The sequence below is a fragment of the Phoenix dactylifera genome, chromosome 3 (genome assembly GCF_051530095.1).
Source record: "Phoenix dactylifera cultivar Ajwa chromosome 3, Ajwa_hap1_PhDact_Kaust_v1.1, whole genome shotgun sequence".
Taxonomy (NCBI): Eukaryota; Viridiplantae; Streptophyta; class Magnoliopsida; order Arecales; family Arecaceae; genus Phoenix; species Phoenix dactylifera.
Genome location: NC_143192.1, coordinates 54,959,385 through 54,982,950, shown reverse-complemented (window position 1 = coordinate 54,982,950; position 23,566 = coordinate 54,959,385). Strand labels below are relative to the sequence as shown.

Genomic DNA, 23,566 nt, shown 5'->3' with positions numbered 1-23,566 from the left:
TTGTATACCCAGTTATAAATATCAAAAAGCACCATATATGTGGTGTGTCTGCATCTGTACAACACAAACACATACATACATCGGTTTGTGTGTGTGTACACATATATAAAGAATTGCTAGTAAAATCAAAAGTCCCCCATTGCTGGAGCAAGGGTTGATGGATGTTGTTATAGATGTGAGGAACATCATTCAATCATATCTGATCTAGTTTTCTCTTGGTAGACCATGTTTAACTACAATCTGATATCTAAGTATGCTTGATAATGGCAGTTCATGGGTTGGACACTGTGATCCAAATAGGTTACAAAATTGGTTTAAAACAAGCCATAACAAATATTGTTAACAACCAGACAACTTTGTTGGAAAAAAAAAACAATTTCAGAACCTCAAATACTAACATGGTTGGAAAGACACATGTATAAGCATCATTAGGAAAAGAAAAAGGGCACTAGAGAATTACATGCCCCTCTTACTCATGGGACAGCCATCGATCATAGTAACCAGTAAAGTAACATAACATGAGCACATGTAAGAACATCCATCTAATACCCAGAAATATGTCTCCATTATTATTTACTTCATAACAATCTCACAGCCCCCTGCATACAAACATCTGTGACATAAATTACACAACTGGACTGCTTTTATTAATGATATGAATGGAACTGTAGATTAAGAAATCAGATAGCCCACAGAAATGGTATCAAATGTATTTCACTTGCCAAACAATTTCATACATAAGAAAACATGATCATATGATACATGAACTTGCCTATGAAATTGAATAAACTCAGAACAATCACAACTCTCCATGCTGGGAGGATGACAGTAGTTGATAAACTGGTTGAGAAGGATTCAGCTTTGTCACTTTTGCTGCTGCTTTCTTCCAATACAAGCTCTCTCATGGTCATGATGTTTTTTATCGGGAAGCTTTGTTACAATTAAATGCTCGTAATTAAGCTGAACATTTCTCCTCCCCATTTGGAATTGCTCCAATACAAACTGTGGTCACGGCAAGACATACCTAGAAGCCTGTGGCTCAACCAAACTCTGACGAAAACAAAGCTTGGAAACGTAAGCAGTTTAATTGCACTAATAACAAAGACCCATTCACGAACTAAGAGTGCTAGAGTGAAACTTACAATGAGTATTAGTGAAAATGCAAAATATGGGATAACTTGACGACGTCTTCTGCAATCTCAACGAAAGCCACTGCTAATTCAGTTGCACATTAAACACTCACGTCATTAGATCTAAGGCCAGAGAAAAAGGGAAAGAACAGTCTTCTATAGTTTTCTTTTTCATTAGAGGTATTTCTTTTCTTCAATACCATAGACAGTTCGTAAAATGAAAAGTCCCAGATGCTTGTGCATGCTGTTAGGGAAGGGGTTGGCTTAATGGTTAGAGATATGGTTATAGCGAGAATTAATTGAATATACCAAGAAAAAAGGTATGAGATTCAACACTTACTGTTCCCACAAATCTGATGGGAGTAGATATCTAGATGGCGTAAGCTCAGGAACTAAAATGGAAATTTCAGAGCTCAACTGCTTGCAGTTAGCTGATCACGCAGAAAATTGATCACTGATAAAAAGCCAATCAGGTCCCTGTACAGACATGCACAACATGTTACTTAACCTATACCTACACTAAAAATTGATTAAGCAACCTATGCAACCTTTTTTAGTTGAAAGATACATTGTTATTACATTGTTAAAGAGCAACCAGATGTAGTTCTCCATTAGCAACATCCAGTACAGATATGGAAATATTTTTTTATGAAACATGTACACCATTTCCTTCTAAATATGTTCCAAGTGTGAAAGGAAAACAGCAAAGGTGCCAAGAAAATATGTTGGTTAAAATTTATCAAGAAGACAGACTAGAAAAGATGAGACAAACAGCCAGTAATATATTTGAAATCTAGAATATGGGCCCTTTTATGTCATCAAGTAAGGTCACTTTTAGTGAACAAATTACTATTAGTAGAGAAGGCAAAAGATGATAATAAACAGAAGAAGGATACTAGTTAGATAATGCAGTCATTAAGCTACCAGATTTCAACACTCCTACGATTGATAAATCAGCATATGAAAGAAAGGTTCCATTAAAGAAATTCAGAATGCATGTAAATTACTGCATAAATCCAGTGTTGAAGATCGAGCATTCTTATATATAATAGTTATCGACGAATCTAACAGAGCATGACTGAATAGATTGCAGTACAAGAATTCTGAAAGACAATGAGTCTTTACCTGAGGTTTAGCACAAGGGCCATGTTGTAAAATAGAAAATACCACCCTTTGCTGATTCTCGATGAATATATTTAAGCATTTTGAACAGATAATTCTCTAGCAATCTGATTGGTGAAAGCTCAGAAACAAGTCGCTGTTCTAGTTTCCAGTCTGCCCTTGTTTTTTCAGAACAAAAAAAGGAAAGACATTAAGAAATGGAAGAAGAACCTTCGAAAGGGAGTGTCTTCCTTTGAAGCAAAGCTTGACCATCCACTGACTATTCATGAAGTGATGAAATGTGGAAATTTGATGAATAGCTCGAAGATTGTTCACCTTGTAGCACAACACCAACTTGCTGCTCAGAGCAACCTCAGGTTGAATCTGGACTTTCTTTTTCCCCTTGAATCTTACCAATAATCGCCACATGAACACATCCCATCCTTGAAGTGGTGGAAGCGGTTCACATCTCTCACAACTATCTCCCTCCCAACAATCTTTGATATAAACTTTGTAGCAGTGTGACAATCTACACATACTCGAAGGTTCTTTGTCACTCGAATGGTAGTTCCAGGAGGAGTACTTATGATGCCAAATGCATTTGCAAGCCTCTCGCTATGACCACATAATGCATATCTCTTCTGCTCTTCTTCTATGTCATGGAGCACATCCTCCGTGTTGGGTACATATCCTTCCCGTTCCATCTGCTCTGAAAAAACTTCCAGAGCTTCGCTTATCTTATCATAAAATGGATGGGATTTATCATGTGCCACAAATGCATGTACCTTGTTTTTTATTTCAACCCAGCTACAAGCTGGTTGCTTCCTCATCCCTTTGTCCTTCATAGCCATCCTTAACTTTGCTGCTTCTTTCCACTTACCAGCAGCTGAATAAATATTTGACATGAGAACATGAGCTCCCATGTTCTTGGGTTCAAGCTCAAATATTTTCTCAGCTACTTTCTCAGCCAATTTAATATTTTTATGGACCCTGCAAGCACCCAACAATGTGGACCAAACACTAGCAGTTGGTTTTACGTGCATGGTGGAAATGAAGTCATATGCCTCCTCTAACTTGCCTGCTCGGCCAAGAAGGTCAGCAACAGCCGCATAATGCTCCAAACAGGGAATGATCCCATAGTCCTTAGACATACTATTGAAATACTTCCAGGCCTCATCTACCAATCCAGCATGGCTACATGCTGTTAGAATTGCCACGAAGGCAACATAGTTTGGCTTCCCATTCTCCTCCTCCATCCGCTGGAACAAAGCAAGAGCTTCTTCTGCTGGCCCATGCAAGGCATGCCCCATGATCATGGCTGTCCATGACACCATATCAGGTGACTGCATCCCCTCAAAGACCTGCCGGGCAACACGAATATTACCACACTTGGCATACATGTCAACGAGAGAACTTGCTATGAACACGTTGCTATCAAACCCACCTCGGATCACATACCCATGGAGCTGCTTCCCAAGATGCAATGTCGTTAAGTGAGAGCAAGCCGGCATGATGCTCGAAAATGCGACTGGCATAGGCTTTACTTTGGCATGCAGCATCTGACGAAACAATCTTAGGCCCTCATCAAACATGCCATTCTGCACGGACCCTGCAATTATAGAATTCCACGAGATGGCATCAGGTTTTGGTAAAAGATCAAAAACCCGACGTGAATATTCCACTCTGGTGCACTTTGCATACATATCAATCAAGCTACTCCCAATGAATACATCTGAATCAAACATGTGTCTTATTGCAAAACCATGGATCTCCATCCCCTTGCGCACATCCACGAACTCAGCAAAAATAGGAAGCACGCTGGATAGAGTGAAGGAGTCGGGCTTCAAAGCATCTAGTCCCATCTCCCTAACCATCTCAAGAGCATCCCCGTACATTCCATTCTCAGCACAACCTGCAATCAACGTGTTCCATGACACCACATCTCGTTCAGTCATCTCATCAAACACCTTCCTCACTTTCTCGATCGAGGCCACCCGATCAAAATATGCATCATTCTTCGCAGGTTTGCATTCCAAGTGAAAAGAATCAGCGAAAGATCCAAACTTTCTCGAATTCCTGCCATCAAAATCTCTGCTTGACATCCGGGTGTACGAAACCGCGCCATTATTCGAATCGACCAACTTGCAGTACATGTTCATGAGGGCGTTGGCGGTGAAGAGGTCGGAACCTGAGCCCGAACGGACCACGTAACCATGAATTGATTCCCCGAGCTTCGAGTCTCTGAGGGCGGCGCAGGACTTGAGGACGGAAGGGAGGACGTCTCCGTCCGGGGGAGTCCCGGAGGCCCGCATTTGGACGAACAGAGAGACGGAACGGTGGAAGAGGCCGTGGGAGGCGGAGCAGCGGATGACGGATTTCCAGGCGAGTGGGGGACGGGAGGGGAGGGAGGTGAAGGCGTGGAGGGCTTCGTGGAGGAGGCCGAGGGCGGAGTAGATGGGGATGATGGCGGCGGCGGCGGCCGCGGGGCAGCATTTGAGGAGCTGGGCATGGAGTTGCTGGGCGTGGGATTTTTTTCGGATGGAGGAGGGGTTGTGGAGGAGAGATTTGAGAACAGCTGTGCTCGTGGAGGTGGGAAGCATCGAAGGTTGAAAGAAATTTGAAGAGGGCAGCGAGGCTTTCCGAACCAGTATTAACGATAAACGTTCTCGGCAATTCGGATGACGGGACTTGTTCAAATTAGCGCTACCTCAAGATAGAGGAGTTTTCTGTAATTCTAAAAACTAGAACACCTTCTGAATTATATAACATGGGAGGGTGCCTTTGATAATAGTGTCTAAATAAAAAGTTTAAGCTAGTCTCGGCAAGTGCAATGACGGGGTTATGTCAAGTAAATACGAGTCTTATGATATGGGATGTTTTAAGTAATACTTGAAATCGGCAAGTGGAGTGACGGAACTTGTTGGAACTAGTTCAAAGCCGTGTAGGCATTACGTGGACCATGGAGATCCTCTCAGCACGCTGTTTGAAAGTATAGTTCTTTTTTTTTTTTTGCTGTCAGTAAATATAACTTTTTCAGCCAGACAGGGAAAAACCAAGCCTTGCTGATCCAAAACAAGCTTTAATTATTTTTCTGCTATGCTATTTAGGAAACTTGTGCTATATTCTGGAGAGTAGGAAGAAAAGAGAACGAAGTTAAGGGTAACAATCATGAATTAAATCCAAGGAGGACATTCAGTAATGCAAGAAAGTTGGGATCTAAAATTTCAGTCCTTATTTAAGGAAACAACCTGTTGTGAGAGAAGGTTATATGTTGATTCCACATCTTGAATTTGACCTCGGTGGATTGGTTGCGATAACATATAAGGTCACCAGGTTTGAACAAAATTTCAACCCATGCCTGCAGAACAATGAGTGCTAAAATTGTTGTGTAAAAATCATTCATCAGTTTTAACGGTTTCTTCGGGCATCGACCAAGAAGGGTAGACTTGTTCTTTCCATAGCGGAGTTGCCTTCGCAAGGTCAAACCAGAAAATGGTACATGTCCCTCCTGCTAAATCACTAGCCCATGGCATGAGTCCAAAACAGAACATACTTGGCCAAACCACCAATGCTGGCAATATCCCTCAAGTTGATCTAAACAGTCTCAACCAAACACATCTTATGATAAAGATATAACATCTGACGATTTAATCAAAATGACCAATTTACTCCGAGAGCTCCTACTAGGTTTTCCGACAATAAGCTATCCCACGTACAATTATACATGAAGTATGTGGAATATTCTATATACAAATAACAGATTGACAAAGAATACAGAAAAATTGGTTGTATTCGTAAAACGAAAAATTGATATTTGCTTTCACAAGGATAAACTTTACAACTTTCTGATACAATCAGGAACATATGCCTCATGGAAGAAGCATGACTCAACCTCCAACTTCCTCTGATTTCTCCGCTGCTTTAACCATTTCACTGCATGCCATAAAGCTCAATCTCTTGTGCAAATAGTTGCCTCAAGTATACCACCTTAAATAGTTCAATAAGAACTGTACTTACTGAGATGTATGTGTTACTCTTGATGATGATTATTAAAGTCCTTGAGCCACATGATGCCATAGAGATCAACAGGACTTACGGAGATGACAACTTCTGGCTCTTTGAGACTTCTAGCTGAGAAGGTAAAAGACTGAGGAAGCTCCCTTGAACACATTGCCCAGGTTGATCCTCTGTTTCTGAAGATTCTGGAACAATTAATGACATGATAGGTCAGCAAAACAAGTCATAGCAAACTAGACATCTATGCTTGAAAATGCTCCTGAAAAAATTCCTGCTCAGTAATTTGAAAAATAAAGCCTTGTAGCATCCAATCTACTTTGCATCAATAACCCAGTCACCAAAAAATGAGATCAGATTTCTCCCAAGCAATCACATAGGTCCATTACTTCCATTATTGCTGCTAGTAAATGAAACAATCTCTGTAGATATTATTCATGGTTTGCGATTAAGACTCCATCCGTTCACAAACCAGAGTCATTTTATCTCAAAATGCATTCTGCCTTCTCGGTAAATCCTTTATGAGACTCACAATTTAAAAGATCAAAAGAAGCTATGATAGGCAGGAGGGCCTAGCTACGAAAATGCTCTCTCTCTCTCTCTCTCTCTCTCTCTCTCATCAATAAGGGTGTTTGGTTGCCAAGATAGAGAGACTGAGACCATTTTTCTCAATACTTTTTTTCTTTTGAGGAAAATACAGAATTCAGAAAATAAAATCCTTATGTTCTGAAACGATAGATACTTGTTCTCCAAGATCAAACCAGAAAATAAAAACTTCAAGTTTACCAAAGCTTAGAGGTTGTTTTTCCCTCATAGGAACCAACAGATTTTCAGCAAATGAAAGTAGAAAACTAATGTTGTGCCAGGCATTATTTCCAATCTTCTCTTTTCATCTATTATTTATGTTACCATCTGTTCTATTTCTGATATTCTCAAAACAAGAAAACATTTGGTAGTCAGACTTTTTATTATTAAATTAGTAAGAGTTAGAACATGTTTGGTGGTGGCAGCGGCAGCAGAGATGTGGATCAGCAATGGTGCTGGCGGTGGTGGTCAGATTGGTGCTAGAAACTATGGCAGTGATCGTGGAGGTGGAGGCAGCATTTGCCATTGTGGTGGCAGATAGCGGACAGAGGCAGCTAAATGGTGTTAGTGTTGATGGCAGGTGGCAGGCAGTCATAGATTGGCAGTGGTAGTGGTCATGGATAGTTCCATTATCGAAACTGAGACCTCGTCGCCGGAGGGGGAGAAGAAGGGAAAAGAGGAAAAGCCTCTCTTCCTTCCTCTCCCTATCCCTTCCCCCCCCCCCCCCTCTCTCTCTCTCTCTCTTCCACTTTTTCCTTCTCCCTCTCCTCCACCTCTACTGTATCGGTATTGGGCTGGCATGGCACGACGCAGGGCCGTACCAACCCGTGCTGCCGGGTAACCAGTACACAGCCCAGTACCGGCACAATAGATGTTGGTAGTGGTGATAGCAGTAGTAGGATGGTGCAGATGGTGGTGGTAACTATTACCACTGTGATCAAGGTAGTAATCACAACATGGAAGATTGATGGCTGTGGTAGCTGGTGGTTATAGGTATGGCCAAGGTGGTGACGGCAACACCAGAAGGTGATGGTAGTAGTAGTGGAAACAATGGTGATAATAGCCGCAACAATTTTTTGGTGGCGGTGGTGGTGGCAGTTATTATAGTGGTGATGTTGATGGAAGTAGTGATGGCTGTAGTTGTAATAGCAATGCTGATGAAAGTAGTGGTGGTGGTAGCAGTAGGGGGGGGCGGCGGCAGTTGTGGTGGAGAGTAGTGACACTATGGCAATAAAGAATTGGAGGCGACTTATATTCTAATTTTTGTTTGCAAAATATCGAAAGTGAAAATTTTTTACTTCAAAAGGAATTCAATTTCAAAAGAGAAATCATTTATATGAGCAAAAGTTAAAAAACCAACCTAGCATACATATTCTCAGCCTTGAATTCTGTTTTTCTGTTTTTAAAAACAGGGAAAAAAGAAGAAGAAAAGGAAGTAGTACCAAGCATGCCTAAAATTCCTTGTCCAAGGAAAATATTTCCCCCATTTATTCCCACAAGTTCCCTTACAACGAAAGAGACCATAATAAATAACTCCTAAAAATATGGAATAAGAGATCCCTAATATTAAAAAAAAAATTGTTTCACTAACATGTCCAATCAAAAGGTTAAAAATCATGGCAGCAGAGATTCAGAGGGACATATATACTCCTGACATATGGACCCCCGGCCCCAAACCCAAAACACACACACACACACACGCACGCACACACACACACAAATAGGACATCTTGCATAGGAAAATGGTAGCAATTAAATAGTGCATTTTCTACAATAAGTTATTGGATCTAGTATTAAATATATTAATGACAGAAATTTAAAAATAATCAAAGATGTAGTTAGAAGTGCAATTCTAAATAAACTTGTTATGGAAATAGAATTATATAATGAACATAATTGAGCCCTGATGCTCATTTTCCTCCAATATAAAAGCATTGTTCATGGATTGCATGAAGTTTGAGTGAGTTTTCCTCAAATGTCAATGGATGACCTAAACACCAGCAAGGGTGATAAATTATGTCTAAGATGTAAGGAAAAGCAGATGATACCAAAGAGAGACTTGATAGTTGGCCTCTTTGACTTGCTCTTCTTCTTCAATTCAGCTGCAAGAGAAAATGATGTTAATAGTCAGAGATACTGATAAGCAGGGATATGCTGCTCTATCACTCAAAAAGTATTCAGTTGCAATACAATATACAGTTTCTCAAAACTATCCATTGTCCGTTAAACTGATGCAGATCAGAAGAACAATTTCTCAAGGGGCCGACTTGAAGGGTGAAAAATCTTAACCAAGTGGAAAGCTATGTACCTAAGCATCTCCTTCAGTGTTGTTAGTGTTTAAATTTTATGCAATGGAATTTATAAGCAGAAAAGAAAACAAATTAAGATAGGAGCTTAAAGAAGTAAACCACTACTGAATTTTTATACTAAATATTGCTTCTTTGCTAGTTGGCAACTCCTTGAGTAGTTAAAATTCTATCAGGACCCTCAAAATAATGCCAAAGCAACTTCTTATGGTCAGAGCAGAAAACATTTTCACTAATTCATCTTCCAAGAGGTTCTAGAATTTTATCTGCCAACCAGCAGAACCTTTCCAAACTACAGGTAGCTGCTAGTTGATCCCTACCCTGATAATTATAGAAACACCATTAATAACTGGTTACATAAGAGAAACCAAGACAAGTCTTCTTGATCGTAAAACTTTACATTAAACATCCTAAAACTGTAAATTAAGACATTTAAACAAGGACTGCTGTGCCAAAACCGGGGTCCAGACTAGTTGCTTGGCGGCACATGTTGGTACGCCCCCGTGTCGTCTCGTGTCAGGCCTGTATCGACATGTAGAGGTGGTAGGAAAAAGCAAGAATGGGAGAGAAGAAAAGAGAGAGAGAGAAGGGGGAGAGAGGGAGGGAGAAAGAAGGTTGGTGGAGGCTAGTGAGTCGCAAGGAGGAGGGGCTCCATCTCCGGTTTCCTATTTCGAACGAAATAGAAAAACTGGAGCGGCTCGAAATAGGAAAACCGGAGGCAGAACCCCTCCTCCACCTCTCCGCACGACTCCCTAGCCCTCCACAACCCTTTGCCGGCCGACCTCCATCTCCCTCTCGCTTCCTTCCTCTCTCTCTCCCTCCCCTGCTCTCTCTCTCTCTCTCTCTTTTCCTCTCTTTCTTTCTCCTTCTCCCTCTCTGTTACCAATTTCTTATTTTGGTTGCCAGAACCGTCCTAGTTTGCCGTCGGTACGTCTCGAACCGAACGGTTCAGGACGGTTCCACCGACCATGCATTTAAAAGAACTCCCGTTTTATTACAATTCTAATCAAAATATGACAGCGAGATCACGTACTACACTAATTTTGATGCTCCTGGTGACCTAAACTGTAGATCCACCATTATTTACCATCTATTCACATAGTTTCATGATCAAGCCCATGTTAGTTCTTCAGAACAAAGTAGACTCATCATCAAGTTGATGGTTCATATGCTTCACTGTCACCCTTCTCACATGTTCCATGTTTATATACCTAAGTCAACTACAGAATATGCATCTCTCTCTCTCTCTCTGAATCCCGAATAAATCAGCCTGATTTTGGTGCTCAAATGCTTACCTTTGTTCACCCTGACTAAATTGAGCTGATTCTCATATTCAAATTCTCACCCTGTATAGCTGTCAATTTTCAAAGGCTTAAAATAATCTACTTAGCAAGGACATGTTCTAGAAAGAGAATACAAACTTGTTGCCATAGAGAGTCTAAGGCTGTAAAGTTAGGTCCAACAAAATTGAAAACTGCTAGCCAAGGCACTAACAATAAGAATTGCATCTAAATAAATGAACTAAGAAAATCTACTCTCATGAATATTTTGCTTGTTTCATTCCAGAGCAGAAGTATATTTTCCTATACCATTTGAGTGATTTCTCTTTGATTATTCTACAATTCCTCTCCCAAAATAAAGCATAGAAACTGGCAGCATCAAGTGATTCTGCCAATTTCCTGGACCTTAACACAATCCAAGCTATCATAATTAATATCTAGTTAAATTATTCTCCATTTTTGGTTGATTTCAAGCTACCCATGATCATTATCACTCCAGGAAGTACTCTTAATTGCATTCTACTCCATCAGTTAATAGGCCCTTAAGGCTCATTGATGCCACCTAAAGCATCCTACAGTGTTTAAACTTTTATGCTAACATTAGGAAAAAGGGAACTGATTCCTGAATTACATACTCAGGAAGGAGCAGACCTGAGCATCAGCTCTCAAATTTGTAATTTGAGCTATGTATGCATTGAAAAACTATATTTTTTTGCCTGTTATATACTTCATTTTGTCATGTGTTCTCCTTTTCCTGATCATGGATCACTTATTTGCTGGAAAGGTAATGTATCAAAAATAATGATCTGCAAACTTCTATAGGAATAATCTCAAAAATCTCAAGTTATTGATAATAGTAATCAACATAGCAATTAGGTCAGGTGCTTCCAGTCGGCATGTAGTCCTTGCACAGAGTGTTTGCAACTATTGCATCAATAATAGCAATAACACAAGTATAACAGCGCAAAACCTGACACGAGCCACATAATAAGGGGGAACAAGGTGAAGTGAAACATTTTTTAAGCTAGGACAGTAGGGATATGCACAAAGTAAAATACTGTTAAAGATAAACAGGCATACCTATCTCAGTCACTTCATGATCGTTGACAATTTCGAAATTTTTGTATGTATAACCCACAAAATTCAAATCCTTTGAAGAAAGCATCTGAAGGAATTAAAGAGAAGTCACGATAAGTGTTACTTGAAATATCAAAATGGATAACATCAACAAAACATGAAGTTCAGCATCATTAAATCTGAGATAACACAAACTATGCTTCGGCACTCAATACGATGATGAAGGGCTAGCATTACACCCACTTGGGGACTAACAAACTGTGTCAATATGCTATTTTGCAAATTAATCCGATATTATATATTCATCCGCTAAACCTCTAAGATGAGGGGGGAACTCTAAGCATACTAATTCACAGTTTTATGACAAACCTTTTTCTGAGTTCTGAGTCACAATATCAAATATTCTATGATCATAACTAAGCCACTTTTTCATCCTTAAAATTGTGCATCCATATTGCAATTGTGACATATATTTAATGAATACTTTTCAAAATCCTGAAAACTAGAATGAATGAATAGATATATATGATATATGCATCAAGAAAAATGTTGAACAAAGTCTGAAAGCAAAGAATGCAAGCAGCTAACATAAAAAAAAAATAAATCCCTATAAATATATTTACCTTTCTCCATGGGCCTGACTTTGATGAAGTCTGAATCTGATCTCCAGACTGCAATGCACACAGGATAAAAATCAATGCTCTATATTGATTGCTTAAGACTATCAGACAAATGAGCCATTTAGGTAGACACTTTACCTCTTCGAACTTTTCAAAGTTTTGTGTATCCAACTCATCCTTAACCTCAGGTATAAATGCAGCCTCCATTTGGTACAATCTGTCCCACTTAATGTCTTTAAACCAAGAGTGAGCCTAAGATTGCCAGAAAAATTAAGGTAAGCACAAAGACCCTTTGTAGAGACCCCACTTGGACAGGTCCAGAATTAAAAGAAAGCACAATAACAACCTTTATTTCATTGGCACCTTTTGTGCCAAGCCGTTGGTCGACATTGCATAAGAGTTTTCTGATAAGATCTTTCGCTTCTACAGATAGCTTTGCTTCTTCTGGAAACTTTAGGTGCATTCTCCAATTTACTATCTGTATGAATCATTAGAAATAGAGCAAAATAAATTTATTATGGAAAAGAAGGAGATTGTGCTAACAAGATCTGTATAGGTAAAATGATCTTTGATGTCCAATTACTTCGTCGATAAACTTCTGATATCATACCACTACTTATAAAAGATATGTTACAAAAGTTTTTTTTCTAAAAAAGAAACTTCAGTAACTAGAAAATCTCATTAGAGCTGATATAGATAAGTCATAAGAGAATATGGATTAAAACATGATACACATACATACGTATATATATTCTGGTAGGGTGTAGAGTGTAGACAATGGATATATTCAAGGTTTATGCATGAGAACAACACTAAATTACTATATTCATCTAAAGATTCAAGATTCAAACATGAGGGCAGTTCAACTCAAGTATGATAGACGCTTCCACCTTATAACATTTTTATTTCCAAAATGTAATGCCTCAAAAATATAATGAGTCACTGACTCATCATAGGGGTTTAAAAATTTCTGAAAACAGAAAGTGGTCTTTCACGAAAACATGAGGAATTGATAGGTAAATACCCAATTCAAACCATTAGCTATTACAACAATAATAAATAGAAGGAAATAAACTTTTCAGTGACTTATTAGTATATAAAACAACAATCATGATACTTAAATTCAACAGATATTGAATCTTTTTTCAAAACAACATATATGAGCATCAATATTTTTATTAGTATAGTAGTATAAATTCACATTACCTTCCTACATGTTGCCATAGGCTCATCAGAATAAAATGGAGGATAACCCACAAGCATTTCATACATGATGGCTCCAAGCGACCACCTATATAAGAAAAAACATTGTTTCTACCTTAAAGATATCCAATGCCCTGGAATGAATAGTAAATGCCAAAAACAAGACTTACCAATCACATTCCATCCCATAACCCTTCTTCAATAAAACTTCTGGAGCAATATAATCAGGTGTACCGACAGTAGAGTATGCCTGTAGATTTCCAGTGGAAATTTCAGGGAAACAAGATAATGGAAGAAAATTCAGATCCTAGGCACCCGTAAAACCACAAAATTGTACAGTTAACAACAGCTTTTGAAAATACACATACCATATGTACATAATTTTTTCTACTTGAAAATCTGAGTGTGATTTCTGCTCTCTCTCTCTCTCTCTCTCTCTCTCTCTCTCTCTCTCTCTCTCTCTCTATATATATATATATATATATATATATATATATATATATATATATATATCTGAGCATCCCTGAGTCGTCGTCATAATTTGGATGGCTATAGGCTGGAAGAGTTATTTTTGACATGGAATATTGATTCATAATTTGAATGGCTCTAAGTTGGCAGAGATATTTTTGACATGGAAGACTGATACCAAATTAACTGATTATAGAGGGTTAAGGATACAAAATATAGGATTAACTTTGTGTCAGTTTTTAATGAGGAATTTTCCTTATTGATCACCGATCCTCCCAGCTGCTAGATAAAAAGGTGGGCCGCTTTGCTGGACAATTATCTGGCTACATGTCAATGGCTGCCTGTTGTTGACATTAAAATCAATGGGCGGTTTAAGGGGAATCTGTTGTTGTTGTGCCTGCCACTGCTCCCTCAATCATTGCATGCAAGTCTGAGTTCAGTCAAAGTCAATTCTGCACACCAGACCTATGAGCACGTGTCTGAGTTGATAGTTGAGACCTGATCCAACAGGCTGGACTAACCTAAGATGATTGACTCAGGCAAAACTGGTCCAGAAAACCAATACAGGCCTAAAGCACATAGGTCTGACCAGACCAAAACATATCGGAGATGCTGACAAGATCAACCGGCCTAAATCAGTCCATAAGAAGGCCGGTCCAAATATTTCAGACAAACACAGCTAGTCAATGAGAACTGGAAATCTGTAATAAACACTTATCAGGAAATAGTTCAGAAGGGCATGAAGATCAAATTATATGGCATATATATGTTGCTAATTCTGTTTCATAAAGATTGGGACCAAGGTTCGCTGTACCGGTCGGTACCGAGCGTACCGTATCCGTACCGATGGGTACCAGTATCGGTACACCAATGTCGGTATGGTCGGTTCCGAGCGTACGGTACCGTACCGACACTCGGTACGCCTATACTAGTGCGGCACCGGTACGGGGTTCGGTACCGGTACGGCGAACCTTGATTGGGACCATTGGGTGAATGTGATTGAAAATGGCTTGATTCAGTAAATAAGATAAATGTCATGCCATAATGTTTGGAATTTGTGGTGTAACAAATCTGTGATCTTTTGCATGTTTAACAAAATTTGGGTTAGCAATTCAATTTTAAATTGAATAATTTACTGACATATTGCTAGATGGCAACATATTAGCACAATAAAGGCATACACTGAGAAGACAGGTACATGGTAGCTGCCACCCATCTTTCTATGCTCAGCAGTATATGGCATAGTTATGAAGTTAAAAGATCGACACATGATAAAATTTATAATTAAAATCATCAATGATTGAAATGCTTTAAGCAAATCAAAATATATCGGGCCAATTATTTGTTCCATACATGTCTTAGAGATAAAAAGAAGCATAGATTGATGCTATCATGTATTGAATTGGTTGATTAAAATTTAATGAAATACACATTTTCTGTCTCTCATTCTGCATTTATGATTCCATGTGCATACGCAGGTGTGTTCTTAAATATGTAAGCATCAATCATATACATGAGCATATAATACTTTTGATAGCATGTCTCCAATCAAAACTGACAAACTTTACCCAACTATAAAAGAAGCATGCCAGCATAACTGTAACCAACAAGCCGTACCTTAAAAATTTGAATGCCATATCTAGCTATGCAGATGCCTTAAAAATGGCATGTACCAAGGGAGGGAAAAAAGTAGAATTACAAGTTATGGAAACCATTAGATAAGTTGTATTTGTGGTTTGCATGACAAAAACCTTATTCTTTATCACAGAACTTATACTGCAGATTATTTGATTGGAGAAGTTATTTGTTATGCAAATAATCTAATCACATGATGGTAAGAAGTTTACCAATGTCCTTCTATTCCTTTGCCAATGCTCTAATTGTTCCTGTTGTGTGCGCTTTGGTAAAGAAGGACTTTGTAAAGAACCACTATAGCTCTTTCCTAGTGTAATATCCTTTTCTTGTAAATCTGGAAAGTTACTGCAATCTAAAGGTTTACATAGTCCAAAATCTGACAACTTCAGGTGACCATATCTATCGAGTAACAGATTATCAGGCTTGATATCCCTGAATCACACAAAAGAAAAGGTTACCATCTCCAGAAAATTTAAAAGGGCAATGAAGGCTCCAAAGCATATTCGCTGCAAGTTAAGCAAACCTGTGAATGTAGTTGTGTTTGTGGATAGATTCAATAGCAAGAACAGCCTCACCAATGTAAAATCTAGCTTCATCCTCAGTGAGTGTATCCTTCCGCATAAGCAATGTCATCATGTCCCCACCAGGTAGGTACTCCATAATAAGATATAGATACTCATTATCTTGGAAGGAACAATAAAGTTTCACTATGCAATTGCTATCAACCTCCGCAAGGAGATTCCTTTCGGCTTTAACATGCTCGACCTGGACAAAATTTTGATATGAAATTGTAAAGATGAACATTGAGAAATCATGCTCAAAATATGCCAAACCTGGCCTCGACGTAGCATCTCTGATTTCTTAAGCTTCTTCATTGCATATACATTACCAGTTGTCTTCTCCCTACAGATCCTGACCTGCACTACAAAGTTCATATAAGATCAAAATCTTAATGAGTCAAAAGGGATGCCTGATTGTGAAAGATACAACAGAAGGAAAGAATGATATGTAGCAGTATTGACATTGGTTTCATTGTAGCATGAGTGTTGAACTTCATACAAGGAAGAGACTCTTGTAACAGGAAATTATACCAGTACAAGTCAGATTAGTTAATTTCAAGGTTAGCTGGACTAGTACCGGTCGGCTACCAGTTCGGTACAGGGTGAACCGTGCAGTTCATCCCGATTCAGCAAACTATATTTCAAGCCTTTTGAAAAGAAAAGGGGGGGGGGGAGGTGAACCGGTTCAAACTAGTGCGAGCTGAGCGATTTGCACCGATTCTGCCCCAAAGGTTTGGAGCTGTTCACGGCATTCTCCAAAAATACTGGTTGAGCCGTGCCGGTTCCGCACTGGTTTGGTCGGTACGGACTGAATTGGGCGGTTCGGCAAACCATGGTTAATTTCCTTTAACATCCAAAAATCCTAGACAATACAAGGCATGGCTTATCGGTGCTGGTTCTGTAATCATGTTCTAGGAGTTCAACTGCAGTGGCACTTTACACACTACATAGTAGTACATTCACCCAACAGCCTCCAGTAAATCATGCATTAAGATCTATACAAACAGAAAAATTTCAAATATGGGAAAAGAATCAATCTTTATAATAGATGAATAAGTCATATAGCATCAAGATGTCAATAAAACACATCCTTAATGGTTATATTGAATTCAAAGGTAAATATTCATTCCGATATTGATGTCTGTGGGAAGAAAGAAAACACATTGCACTATGGAAACATGTAAATATGTAAACAAAGGACAATAGTGAGGCACAGAACCATGGGTAAAATAGTTATAAAGGATGTAGTCATTTGGTAAAACTGTCCCTATAATGTCACAATAGCACATGCCTGCATATGCATGTTCAAGTTTATTCACATATGATACACACAATTGGAGGAGGAGGAGGAGGAGGAGGAGGGGGGGGCAGAGATAGAGACTAAAGCTAAATAAGAAAATCAAATGAAGCACAGTAGGTTTTTTCTTTTTTTTTAAAAAAAAAAAGAAGATACAAACAGCAGCACCACCTTAGGAAGATATAAAGTGAATTAACTGATAGTCTAGATAAAATCCTACTTGTTCTACCTGGAACTTTTTTCTAAATAAGATGCAAACAGTTAAAAACCACAGCCATCAACCCAATGCTCTAACATATATGGCACAATTCTCTTACTTGAGTGCATGTGCCTCTGCATGTTGGCACAGGCATGCATGTTTGTGCAAGTGCCAACATGTCAGCATTCTGATCATGTTTATAGAAGTATCAGAAGCATAAATTATTAACAATCCATCAACATCATGTTTATCGAACTATACTCACATGAATAACTAACATCCACATAACTAGGAGATGATACTAGAGAAAACCATCAAATATTTAACAAGCATGTCAAGGATAACATACAAATCCCACCTTCCTCCACAAATATGTTTTCATTTGCATGAAATCTGGATGCATGACATATCGCAGTTAATGTTGGATTAAATTAACTGCTTTCATTCAGAATACAATGATTTATGCTACAATTTTGTGAACAAGGCTTGAATAACATTTGAAAGGAAAAAGAACTCTTACAAAGAAATTTACTCTTTTCCGATAAACTAATCCTACTAACATACTAATGAAATTTACTCTTGGCTTTTTTCAACCACCAGTTATAAGATGAAATGCTTACAAAAGTAATGTTCTGTCAGAAGAAAAAGAGAGAGTTTGATGAATTTCTAAGACAACAAAAGTGAAACAAAAAATCTGATATACATGACCATATCTCATATAAGCTCTAAAGGGATATACCTCACCAAAAGCACCTTTTCCAATCATTGTCAGTAGTTCAAAATCGTCAACTCCCATTTTATGCCTCTGAAGGCGCATGTATTCTGTTTCCTTTTTCTCCAAATGTTTTAGAATATTGCTGTGCTCTTCTTCAGACAGATCAGCATCTGCTAGCTTCTTCTCCAAATTGTAACGTCTAATGACATAGTATATTTAGTTAGCTCACAACACAGCAAGAATATTTTAATCAGCAGATGATTAATTAAGATTAGTGTGTAATCCTTGTTCTTACTTCTCATAGCATTTACAAACAGTATGATATTGTCAAACTAAATTCGAGCTGCTAAAATGATTATGTATAAAATCCTAATTCTCAACAACGAAATATTATTTTTATGGAAAAAAACACTTCACCATCCACACAGATATCAGTAGCTATCTAAACCACCTTGAGCCAACTAAATGTCTTCTACCCCAGAATTAAATGTCTATTGATCTGTTCTAGGCAAAATTGCAGAATCTTTACACTGTTATTACCTTCTATTGTTTTCTATTCTACTATGGATATGTATTAAAAAGAATTAAAATTTTACTTCAAAAATAATTTGCCCATTTCATGGATCGATGTTGAGCATTAGAATCCAAGCGTTTTAGGTTAAGTAGGACCAAGACGGAATACATGGAATGCAATCTTTGTAAAATTAGAAATTGAGATAAAGGTCATGAGAAAATTTAGGAGTGATCATTTTCGATATTTAGGATTGATTCTTCATAATAAAGAAGTATAGTGGATAAAATAAAGAAGTACAACCGGGATATTATATGATCATAAAATACACGCCAAATTCAAGAAAAAATTTAACAGAATAGCCATACAACTAGTTATGCTTGATAGTATAGAATGTAGTTAGAAAACAATATGTACATAAGATGAGTATCGACAAAATGAGAATGGTGTGATAGATGTGTGGTAATACAAGAAACAATAGAATAAGAAATAAAGTCATTTGTAAAAAGATGGAGCTAGTACCAAATGAGGACAAATTGAGAGAAAGACGACTTAGCTGGTTTGGACACGTATAATATAGGCCGAGAGATGCACCGGTATGAAAGAGTGATATGATACATGCAAAAGAAAAGCAGGGTAGCGGTAGACTGAAAATCGCATAGAAGAAGTAGTAAGGAAGAACTTGATATCTCAATATCTCTCAAAAGTATGATCCTAAACCAAGCGGAATGGAGGAAAAGGATTTATATCGCTGATTCCTAGCTAGTTTCGAACTAAGGCTTAGTTGAGTTGACTTGAGAATTTTATTTTAAGAAAAATAACAACTTACTGATTTGGAGGAAATGTAATATGTTGAGACTTATAATAAAATAATACATATTATTTGACCATTTATTTTATTTATTTCTAGATTATTTTCTACCTTTACCTTTAAAAATACCTTTTCCTATGTTATTTTCTTCTTCCAACAATTTACCAACATAAAGTGGTGGCGGTGGTGGGGGGATGATGGTAAAGAGCAAAATGAATTATAATTTCATCTTTCATGAAAGTTAAGGAATATTAATCTGACCATGACATCTTTTTCAAAATGCAACATACTCGTCTAATACATGTTCTACGATCATGAATGCCCAAATGGGAGCCTTTACAATCAAGTTGATAAATCAAAGTGCTTTTCTTTATTCAAAGAAAGGTTTTTATCAAACTTTTTGAAGCAACTCGTAGTTGTTCAATAGATTCCAGAACAGTACATTGTTATTTAAAATTGAAAGTAAATAATAACTAAGACAAGGTTGCTCTAAAGTTCATAGATTCCCAAATAATACTTCTTGGCTTTTTGGGGCAATTGCAGGGTCACAAAGAAGAGAACCAGATTTATTCAGAAATTGGTGGGATCAAAACCTAGCTTATGGGGTACGTTTCTTATCCGTTCCCAATCAAATAGATATATGGTCCAGAATTGTAGGCAGACCACATATTGATGCTCATCCAAAGCCAGCACTCTCACAGGCTAATTGCCTTCCCTTTTTCTAACTCTCGAGCATTCTCTTTACTCCATAATTTTAATATGACTTCAGTTAACATACTGCTTGTCACATTTTACATCATGACATCATTCCTTGGTCTAAATAGCTCACAAGAAGAACACAGACATGAGAATAAAAATGTATTCGTATATACTGACAAAAATTTTCTTTTTTAAAATTAATCCTTGCACTTTAAAATAAATGTATTAGTATAGCTGTTCTGATCATGATTTTTGTTTAATTTGCAATTTGTAATTCCCCAACAATCATGGAACACTCAATATCCATGAGATAGATAAATAAAAGGAAAGGTCATATTATTATTTACATTGCTTTCAAAATAATAGATTGAAAAACATGTATAGTCTTAGAAGCCATACCGCACTTTACGCTCCTGCAGGTTCTTCATCTGCTCTTTGTAATGATTTTCTATATATTGCTTAGCAGCAGCAACTCTCTGCTTGGTAGCATTTGAAGGTGCTTCATCACTCCCTTCCTTTCCATCGGTTGTCGTGTCTTTCTTCTTGGTTGCAGATTTATCTCTAGGCTGAAACTTATGAAGCCAACTCCTTGCTGAATCCATCAGGCCTCACAAGAAAATAAACTCAGATGACTGACAGTTTAGAAAACCAAGATTCCCAATAGTAATAAATTTCCACGATAATTCTGTTGTGGCCGCAAACCCAAGCTACACGAACAACAAACTCTAGGCATGGAGTATTAATAGAACAAAGAATCTAAATTCCAACCACAATCTTGCAATCTTGGTTCCTCTCTTCATTCCCAACTACCATCCAACTACCAAGCAAACCAATTCAGTTTCCAGGAACAGAAAAAAGGATCTTGAGCTGTCAAACCATCGAACCTCAACTTCCCTTCTGCAAACTCCCGTGCCTGGCGAATAAAATCTTGAATTTTGCCAATCAAATGCTCCAAAAATTCAATCCCAGTATCAGAAGTCAAATCAATTACTGAACCAGAAAGCTTTAAATACCGCAGCAAATCAAAATGCCAATGCTACGGGCAACACCAAATCAACAGAGCAAACCCACTTCGAACGCGAAGCACAAGCCCTTCAAGAAATCAAACACCAAAACCGAATCCAATGAGAATCCAAACCGACACGCTATCCCGACCAAATCAACTAATCCATCTCACCAAACGCAACAAACCAACCAAAATCACAGGCAGCATCAGATCAAATCTTAGAAAAAAGTAAAAAAAAAAAAAAAAAACTAAAAAGAAACCGATACAATGTCACCCATCCCAATTCCCAACAAGAAGGGAGACGGAGGACAAGAAATAGCCTAAACTTGGAGAAGTCATGGGAGGTGAAAACTGAGAAAGGAAAACTTTTGGAGGAATCCCTCCAAGATCGGAGAGGGATTCGGGTCACCGCAAGAATGGGAGAGGGGAGAAGGAGAGCACCGAACCTAAGAAGAAAACCCTAGAAACGGGGCGCAGAGACTCGTCGGAGAGCGCCATTCCCGCTCCATCGAAGCCAACGGCTACTGGTCGCAGCCCGTAGTAACCGGATCCCCCTTTATTTAAAAATTATTTAAATAAAATAAATAAAAACTTTTATAGATTATTATCCCTAGCTCAAGATTTAAACTCAAAAAAAAAAAAAAAAAACCGCCTGCAAGGGCGTACCGTCTTACCGCACGATCTGAAATGATAAACCGTAAAGTTATAACGGCTCCTTGCAGATATTAGTAACGGATAAATAAATAACAGCTAACATTGTCTATTTACGGCTATTAGCCTATTATAGACGGGAAGAATGGGTGACATTTAATAATTTTTTAAAATTCAAAAATTTCGGACCAACTTTTGGAATACATTAGTTTCAATTATTTTATATTACAGTATCAATATATTATTATTATTATTATTATAAATATTTAATATTTGATCACTTAAATTATATAGATTGCATCAAATAATTATTGTTGGAGTCAAGAATTTTATTCGGAGCTCCCTTATATGCAAGCTGTTGCTGGAAATTGGACCCGAGGGCAATCTTCGGTCGAAGAGAGGGAGCGGATGTGAGTCCTCACGGCGGGGCGGTGGTCCGTCGGCGGGCGGCATCCTCTGTCTGGGTGCCTGCACACGAACCGGTGGCCGGGTTTTCCGGCGCCGGCCCTCCGACGGTCAAGTCAGTGAGGGGGGCAAATAGTATGGAGAAGGAAGATAAACAGTGAATTTTTGGGGTACCAATGTTCCTCCCTCTTGAGAGGCCAAGGCTCCCTTTTATATGCGGGGGTCGGTTTACCTGTGATGTAACAGGGAGAGGCCGTAGTATGGCTCGGCATGTTGTTCAGGTCGGTGCTCGGTCAGGCGAATCATTGCACTGATGTTGGCGGTATGGCCGAGATCAGAGACTTATCATAGTCGACTAGACCCTGCTGGGTCGATTTGCCGTGGAGAGCTGGGGATCCGTAGATGTCAGGAGCCACGCGCATTTATTATGGAGTAAGCCGGAGATCCGCATTAATGGTGGAGTAAGCCGGAGATCCGCATTTATTGTTGAGTGTGCCGGAAGATTACAGCGGCCATGCGCAATAAATGCCGGAGGGATGTTAGAGTACGGTCCTCGGACATCGGGGTTTCTCTTAGGTCAGAGGTCTCGGGGTCGGTCGTCTCGTGGCCGAGCGTTCCGAGGTCGGACGCCGACTTCTGCTGTCCGGGGTCGGAGGTTGTACGGCTTCTCTGGGGCATTTATGTCATTTGGGGGGAAACTTTATTCCCCCCAACACTACCCCCCGACTTCCGAGTTCGAGCGGCTTGTGGGGCTCGGACGTGGGAAGTAAAATCTGTCACTAAGGTTGGGGGGAAGGTCTCGCCCGCCCCCTTGTGCTTTCCGGAGTCTTCATGGTGAGATATGCGCCCTCGTCTCGAGGCTGCTTTATTCGGTGAGCTAATGATGGGGCTCGTATCATCATGCTTCTTGAATCGCCAGGATCATTTTACGGCGGATTAATGAGGGGGGACCTCGAGCTCGTCGAGGCGATGTCTCGATTCCGTAATCGACGCTTCTGGCTCATTAATGAGTGTGCCGTTACGGGGTTTGGCGCGACCCGGGGTCGGACGCTTTCGATTTCATGTTACTGGATCACAATTCCGAAGAAGTGGAGGCCTCATCGGGGCTCCACGTGTCCCAGATCTTATTAAACGAGGGGAGCGGGGGTTACGTCCGCTCGTTCCTCAGGACGATTTGATTCTGTGGACCCATGATGAGGCCCCGAGATCCGATGGGACAACGCTTCGATTTCGTATCCGATTTATTAAACCGGAGTGAATACGGTGCCTCGGCTTCCGAGGTCGACACGTGGC

At 39.0% G+C, this 23,566-nt stretch overlaps 2 protein-coding genes across 7 annotated transcripts; both read right to left on the bottom strand.

Moving 5' to 3' along the window:
- Positions 1-685: 685 nt before the first annotated feature.
- LOC103717598 (Tetratricopeptide repeat (TPR)-like superfamily protein) lies at positions 686-4,956 on the bottom strand. Of its 2 annotated transcripts, none has more exons than XM_088719188.2 (5): positions 2,568-4,956; positions 2,256-2,405; positions 1,471-1,607; positions 1,143-1,374; positions 686-1,050 (listed from the first exon to the last, which is right to left on the bottom strand). In XM_088719188.2, exon 1 carries the CDS (start codon positions 4,829-4,831, stop codon positions 2,642-2,644), a length of 2,190 nt encoding a protein of 729 aa, XP_088575314.2. In that variant the 5' UTR covers positions 4,832-4,956; the 3' UTR covers positions 686-1,050; positions 1,143-1,374; positions 1,471-1,607; positions 2,256-2,405; positions 2,568-2,641. The 2 variants fall into 2 exon arrangements, with proteins under 2 accessions (XP_088575314.2, XP_088575315.2); XM_088719189.2 differs by having other exon boundaries at positions 1,143-1,212; positions 2,568-4,928.
- An 897-nt stretch (positions 4,957-5,853) lies between these two features.
- On the bottom strand, positions 5,854-21,894 carry LOC103717596 (uncharacterized). 5 transcript variants are annotated; one of them, XR_015976821.2, is made up of 16 exons: positions 21,664-21,772; positions 21,225-21,303; positions 20,611-21,124; positions 18,215-18,389; positions 16,253-16,336; positions 15,943-16,184; positions 15,632-15,851; positions 13,487-13,566; positions 13,320-13,404; positions 12,460-12,591; positions 12,252-12,365; positions 12,117-12,164; positions 11,497-11,581; positions 8,879-8,932; positions 6,249-6,433; positions 5,854-6,164 (listed from the first exon to the last, which is right to left on the bottom strand). XR_015976821.2 is itself a non-coding variant. In XM_088719190.2 (15 exons), exons 3-15 carry the CDS (start codon positions 20,811-20,813, stop codon positions 6,324-6,326), a joined length of 1,632 nt encoding a protein of 543 aa, XP_088575316.1. In that variant the 5' UTR covers positions 20,814-21,124; positions 21,225-21,303; positions 21,664-21,772; the 3' UTR covers positions 5,854-6,323. The 5 variants fall into 5 exon arrangements, 3 of the variants coding, with proteins under 3 accessions (XP_088575316.1, XP_089785991.1, XP_088575318.1); XR_005507213.3 differs by having other exon boundaries at positions 20,611-21,303; positions 21,664-21,894; XM_088719190.2 differs by having other exon boundaries at positions 5,854-6,433.
- Positions 21,895-23,566: the final 1,672 nt, after the last annotated feature.